The 6,836-nt window shown below is 36.8% G+C and overlaps 2 protein-coding genes across 2 annotated transcripts; both read right to left on the minus strand.

Annotated features, from left to right (window-relative positions):
* Positions 1 to 207: 207 nt before the first annotated feature.
* On the minus strand, positions 208 to 688 carry LOC149012452 (stellacyanin-like). The gene is made up of 2 exons (XM_089157609.1): positions 541 to 688; positions 208 to 452 (listed from the first exon to the last, which is right to left on the minus strand). Exons 1-2 carry the CDS (start codon positions 686 to 688, stop codon positions 208 to 210), a joined length of 393 nt encoding a protein of 130 aa, XP_089013735.1.
* Positions 689 to 5,422: 4,734 nt separating this feature from the next.
* Positions 5,423 to 5,942, minus strand: LOC149012453 (stellacyanin-like). Its single transcript, XM_089157610.1, has 2 exons — positions 5,756 to 5,942; positions 5,423 to 5,667 (listed from the first exon to the last, which is right to left on the minus strand). Exons 1-2 carry the CDS (start codon positions 5,940 to 5,942, stop codon positions 5,423 to 5,425), a joined length of 432 nt encoding a protein of 143 aa, XP_089013736.1.
* Positions 5,943 to 6,836: the final 894 nt, after the last annotated feature.

Raw genomic sequence — 6,836 nt, forward strand, 5'->3', positions numbered from 1 at the left:
AATACAAACTACCTTCTACGCGAAGAAAAACAAATAGTAACAAGAGAAATACATTAAAATTCAATTAAAAAAACAGGAAAAAGAAAATACACTAAGAGATAATTACGGACAGAAAAGGAATAGAACAGCAGAGCATCTTCTCTGGCCAAGCACGAAGCTTCAATCTCCATAGACAAATGAGCAAGCTTGGACCAACCCTGAATTCTATTATATAAAGGGGAAGAAGGTAAACTTCATTTTACCGACATCACAATGGAATCCATTTCCAACACCACAAGCAAAATGGTGATGCTTCTTTTCCTGGATCACAAACTTTAAGCCCTCCCCAGCTCCGGCCGTCAAGTTCCCAACCATGGTTGCTCCGGTCAGGTTGCATGTCTGATAACTCCCCCAATCTTTCAGCAGGAAGACATTGTGCATTCTGGTGCCGTTTGGTAGATCGTATTTGAACACTGTATAAAATTAAACAATAATCAAAGATGATTCTTAGAGTAATTATCATGAACAAAACCCAATTAATATATGAGTTAAAACACAAACCAAGAGTGTCATTTAGGAAGAAGGGATCATTTTGACGTGCCCAGTCACTATAGTTGAACCCAAAATGCCAGCCTTGGGAACCTCCTACGACAATTGTTTTTGGAGTATGACTGCTCACCACCATCATGGAGGCAGCAACCACCAGCATAAAGACGATGTAACCAGGCACTTCTTCTAATCGAATCCATCTTCTTCTCAATTCAAACTCTGAGACAAGTTTAGGGAGTCTTTTTGTGTATCAGTGTGAGAATTTAGTTGAGTTTTCATTATCTTATATATAATATAAAACAACAGGACTAAAAAGGTTAAGAGTGTTAGACATTGAAACTGTCTAGCAATGACATTTGTATCATTACGGTCAATCTCATACCATCCATGAGATATAAACATAGAGAAACCATATTCAACTAATGCTTTAACCCATTAACCTGAAACTATATTCAGGCATTCAGCTAATGCTTTAACCTATTAACCTGACTTCCACCTGTATATTGGATGGACTCGAGTATTTCACGCAAAACAAAGCTAGCACATCTTACAACTAATTAATTTGATACAACTCTTTCAGTACATCTTTTATTTATTTTCTTATATTTACTAACCCATGCCACTTAGAGCATTTGGTAGGGAGAAATCAAACAAATCAGCCAAGAAGTCAGCAAAATTACCAAAATTATTTTCCACATCACCCTTCGGGATGAGGGTTTGTTTTGAAAGCTTTAATTGGTATAGCATTCTGAAAGTGGCGAAAAGAATCAAGGATTGAACATAGCATATAGATAGACTCGTGATTTCCCATGTCTCCCTACAAAATTATTGCAAAATTCTTTACTAACAAGTTAAAACCTTTGCTCAAATCAATCACCAAAGAGACTCAAAGTGTTTACGTTCTTGGGAGATCTATTTTGGACAATATACCTAGTCCCCTAATGCCTCTACTTCATGAAACAATCCATTTTGAAAGTTGTATGGCAATAAAACTTGACTTGTGCAAAGCATATGATAAAATGGAAAGGTGCTTCATTGGAGATACTTTGGGAATGCTGGAATTTGACGGAAAATGGATCTATTGGATATTGCATTGCCTCTCCATAGTCGAATATCACATTAAGATCAACATGCAGCTAACAAGCAAGATGACACCTTTTAGAGGGCTAAGGCAAAGGTGTCTGTTGATCCCTTATAACTCCATTCTTTGTCACAAAGTCCTCTTGGAGATTGTCTTCAGCCTTTCGGATACCTCATCTTTCTGGCATCAAAGTAGGTGATCATCCCTAGAGATCAGTCATCATTTTTTTGCAGATCAATCATCTCTAAATTCTCCATCACGTTTAGTAAGAAAGTTCCCAAACCAAATCAGGAGACAAATTTCTCAAACCCTGGAAATAAATTAAAGAAGTTTCATCACGTGGGATCTATCTTGGTTTTCCATCAAGTATTGGAAAATCAATGAGTCAAGTGTTCTCATACGTGTATGACAGACTTCAATTAAAACTTGAGGGTTGAAAAGAAAAATTACTTTCTTAAGCAGGGAACGAAATTCTTATAAAGGCATTTGCATCTACTCTACCCACATACACAATGTCTAACTTTCTCCTTCCATAAGAAATGAGCAACAACTTAACCAGATTGATTAGGACGTTCAGTGGAAAAACAATGGGAATTCTGGAATCAATTGGATAAAGTGGGATAAATTATATAGCTCAAAGAAGCAAGGGGTGTCGGGTTCAGGGATTTCCATTCTTTTAACAAAGCCATGTTGGCAAAACAAGGATGAAAGTTGCTAATTCAACCAAAAACCCTTTGGGCTAAAACCCTTAATTGGAAATGCTTTAAAGATACCCATTTCTTAGATGCCTAGGTTCCAAAGAGGGCTTTGTTGGGTTGGAAGAGCATTCTCTTCGAGAGAGATGTCCTTAGTAATAGAATTTTAAAGGGAATAGGTAGTGGCCTTACAACTAGAATTTATGGGGACCCTTGAATACAACCTCCTTTGTCTCCATATCCTTTAAAACCTCCTATTGCAATGGGGCTACTTCTTGTAGGTGATCTAATTGACTGGAGATGCAAATGTTGGAAATCTTACTTGTTAGATTCCTTATTCACCCCTGATGAGAAAACAACCATTCTTTCAATCTCGATAACAATTTTGGAGGTTGAGGACTATGGGTTTGGATGGAATCAACTACAGGTTAATTTCAAGTTAAATCTGCATATTATTTAGTAAAAAATTTCCTTAATTGGCAATCAAGTATCCTCTGTTTAGCTCAAACATCAATTGGGGTAGGCTGTGGAACATTAATACACTATCCAAGATCAAATATTTCCTGTGGAGAGCTACTTATGAGGGTATTGCATCTCTAAAAGCACTGTTTGAAAGAGATAGTAGTCAATCACCTGTGTGTTTTCTATACCTATCGCAAGGTATATCTTTGGTTGAAATTGTTAACCAAACTTTGTTTTTCGGTGACTTTGCTAAACAAATCTAGAGAACATTACTTTTAAGGATTGATTCATTTGTATTTGCTTGGAACTCCCTGCAAAATAGGTTGGATTTTTTGGAATCCAAATTATTTTCACTGAATCAGAGGGGTTATGTGCACACGTTGTGCAGTGTTTTATGTTGGGTTATTTGGCTTAGTCTTTAAAATATTTTATTCAATGGTAAAATGTTTTCTTTATTTGACTCTTTGAAATTCTGTGATAGGTCACTTAGCGATGTTTTCTTGGCGCAAGAAGGATCCAATGTGTAGGCTTCTTTAGATGCCTAGGTTCCAAAGAGGGCGTTGTGTGGTTGGAAGAGCATTCTTGCCGAGAGAGATTACCTGAGTAATGGAATTTTAAAGGGTATAGGTAGTGGCCTTACAACTAGAATTTATGGGGACCCTTGAATACCACCTCCTTTGTCTCCATATCCTTAAAAACCTCCTATTGCTATGGGGCCACTTCTTGTAGGTGATCTAATTGACTGGTGATGCAAATGTTGGAAATCTTACTTGTTAGATTCCTTATTCACCCCTGATGAGAAAACAACCATTCTTTCAATCTCGATAACAAATTTGGAGGTTGAGGACTATGGGTTTGGATGGAATCAACAACTGGTTAATTTCAAGTTAAATCTGCATTTAATTTAGTCAAAATTTTCCTTAATTGGCAATCAAGTATCCCCTGTTTAGCTCAAACATCAATTGGGGTAGGCTTGGAACATTAATACACTATCCAAGATCAAATATTTCCTGTGGAGAGCTACTTATGAGGGTATTGCAACCCTAAAAGCACTGTTTGAAAGAGATCGTAGTCAATCCCCTTTGTGTTTTCTATGCCTATCGTAGGGTATATCTTAGGTTGAAATTGTTAACCATACTTTGTTTTTCGGTGACTTTGCTAAACAAATCTGGAGAACATTACTTTTAAGGATTGATTAATTTGTATTTGCTTGGAACTCCCTATACAATTGGTTTGATTTTTTGGAATCCAAATTATTTTCACTGAATCAAAGGGTTATGTGAACACATTGTGCAGTGTTTTGTGTTGGGTTATTTGGTTTAATCGTAAAAATATTATGTTCAATGGTAAAATGTTTCTTTATTTGACTCTTTGAAATTCTGTGGTTCTTAGCGATGTTTTTTTGGCCCGTGGATTGGCCCAGTGGTCTGATGTATAGGCTTCTTTAGACCATTTTAACGCGCTCAGGAGGAATTGCTGCCCAATCGAATTAGTTTTAGTGTGTTTGTAGATGTTGTTTGGAACACCTCATCAAAGCACGCCGGGAGAAGGTTCTGTATTGGTCTTTCAGCCCTTGTCATAGAACTTTAGGCGATCAAGGATGCTCTTTTTTATATTTTGGATCTTCATATTACATTGGGGGTCAGCTATTAAGACTGTTTTCCTGCCATGAAGGCCTTAAATGGCCAGGTGCCATCTCTGGATTGGCCAAGCTACGGCATTGTCCATGACACTTTGTAGAATCTCTTTCTTTTGTTAGATTTTGCTATATTAGAAGGTCTCTTAATGCCCAAGCAAATTTTCCTGCCAGGGGCTCTAGAGTCTCTAAGTTACGTAGGTCTTGGTCGATGTTCCCACCAGCTTGCATTGTAACTCTTCTTTGTTAGCCTTAGCCCTCAACTTGGGAGTCTAATATAATTCATAATTGTATCTTTGTTATAAAAAATAAAAAGAAAGAAAGAAAAGAAGAAGAAGAAGAAGATATGCCGAATTCTCTTCACCTAATTTTTAAACATAATATTGAATAGATTTTAATAAAAATCTAATAATATTCATGACTTGAGACGGTAATTTGTTCAATTAGGTATTAAAAAATGCTAGAATAAACCGGATTATATTGTAGCGACCACCATCGAACTTGAATCTATTGATTTTCGATATCAAGTTTCTTTTTGGTAAATTTGAACAATGTATTCCTCCTTACATTCCTAAGAGTTCCAATATGGTTGCATACGTCTTAGCAAGGAAGGCCCTTTTGGTTTCGGGCCCGAAAGAATGACCGATTTTCAGTCAGGGATTGATGGAATTATGTTCATCTTTCAATGTTGCCCGCAACGAATAGAAGACCCAATTACCCAAAAACGAAAAGAGTACACCAGATTACAAGGGGGGACACAAATTATAAGGCCAACAACTGATTGTAATTTTTTTTATTTTTATCTTTTTTATTTAATACAAACTACCTTCTACGCGAAGAAAAAAAAATAGTAACAAGAGAAATACATTAAAATTCACCCAAAAAACAGGAAAGAGAAAACACACTAAGAGATAATTACGGACAGAAAAGGAAAAGAACAGCAGAGCATCTTCTCTGGCCAAGCCTGAAGCTTCAATCCCCATAGACAAATGAGCAAGCTTGGACCAAACCTGAATTCTATTATTTAAAGGGGAAGAAGGTAAACTTCATTTTACCGACATCACAATGGAATCCATTTCCAACACCACAAGCAAAATGGTGATGCTTCTTTTCCTGGATCACAAACTTTAAGCCCTCCCCAGCTCCGGCCGTCAAGTTCCCAACCATGGTTGCTCCGGTCAGGTTGCATGTCTGATAACTCCCCCAATCTTTCAGCAGGAAGACATTGTGCATTCTGGTGCCGTTTGGTAGATCATATTTGAACACTGTATAAAATTAAACAATAATCAAAGATGATTCTTAGAGTAATTATCATGAACAAAACCCAATTAATATATGAGTTAAAACACCAACCAAGAGTGTCATTTAGGAAGAAGGGATCATTTTGACGTGCCCAGTCACTATAGTTGAACCCAAAATGCCAGCCTTGGGAACCTCCTACGACAATTGTTTTTGGAGTATTACTGCTCACCACCATCATGGAGGCAGCAACCACCAGCATAAAGACGATGTAACCAGGCCTGCTTCTAATCGAATCCATCTTCTTCTCAATTCAAACTCTACAGACAAGTTTAGGGAGTCTTTTTGTGTATCAGTGTGAGAATTTAGATGGGTTTTCATTATCTTATATGGAATATAAAACAACAGGACTAAAAAGGTTAAGAGTGTTAGACATTGAAACTGTCTAACAATGACATTCGTATCACTAGGGTCAATCTCATACCATCCATGAGATGTAAACAGAGAGAAACCATATTCAAGTAATGCTTTAACCCATTAACCTGAAACTATATTCAGGCATTCAGCTAATGCTTTAACCTATTAACCTGACTCCCACCTTTATATTGGATGGACTCGAGTATTTCACGCAAAACAAAGCTAACACATCTTACAACTAATTAATTTGATACAACTCTTTTAGTACAGCTTTTATTTATTTTCTTATATTTACTAACCCATGCCACTTAGAGCATTTGGAAGGGTGAAATCAAACAAATCAGCCAAGAAGTCAGCAAAATTACCAAAATTATTTTCCACATCACCTTTCGGGATGAGGGTTTGTTTTGAAAGCTTTAATTGGTATAGCATTCTGAAAGTAGCGAAAAGAATCAAGGATTGAACATAGCATATACATGGACTCGTGATTTCCCATGTCTCCCTACAAAATTATTGCAAAATTCTTTACTAACAAGTTAAAACCTTTGCTCAAATCAATCACCAAAGAGACTCAAAGTGTTTACGTTCTTGGGAGATCTATTTTGGACAATATACCTAGTCCCCTAATGCCTCTACTTCATGAAACAATCCAATTTGAAAGTTGTATGGCAATAAAACTTGACTTGTGCAAAGCATATGATAAAATGGAAAGGTGCTTCATTGGAGATACTTTGGGTATGCTGGAATTCGACGGAAAATGGATCTATTGGATATTGCA

Source organism: Hakea prostrata, chromosome 6 (assembly GCF_041222555.1).
Source record: "Hakea prostrata isolate BN-2017 chromosome 6, UWA_Hpros_2, whole genome shotgun sequence".
Lineage (NCBI taxonomy): Eukaryota > Viridiplantae > Streptophyta > Magnoliopsida > Proteales > Proteaceae > Hakea > Hakea prostrata.

What these genes read in the sequence shown, in the direction of transcription:
- LOC149012452 (XM_089157609.1), bottom strand. Translation starts at nt 688, where the DNA reads ATGCTGGTGGTTGCTGCCTCCATGATGGTGGTGAGCAGTCATACTCCA. An exon ending in CTTCCTAAATGACACTCTTG is followed by an intron (nt 453 to 540) that starts GTTTGTGTTTTA and finishes AATTTTATACAG; the next exon opens with TGTTCAAATACGATCTACCA.
- LOC149012453 (XM_089157610.1), bottom strand. Translation starts at nt 5,942, where the DNA reads ATGGATTCGATTAGAAGCAGGCCTGGTTACATCGTCTTTATGCTGGTG. An exon ending in CTTCCTAAATGACACTCTTG is followed by an intron (nt 5,668 to 5,755) that starts GTTGGTGTTTTA and finishes AATTTTATACAG; the next exon opens with TGTTCAAATATGATCTACCA.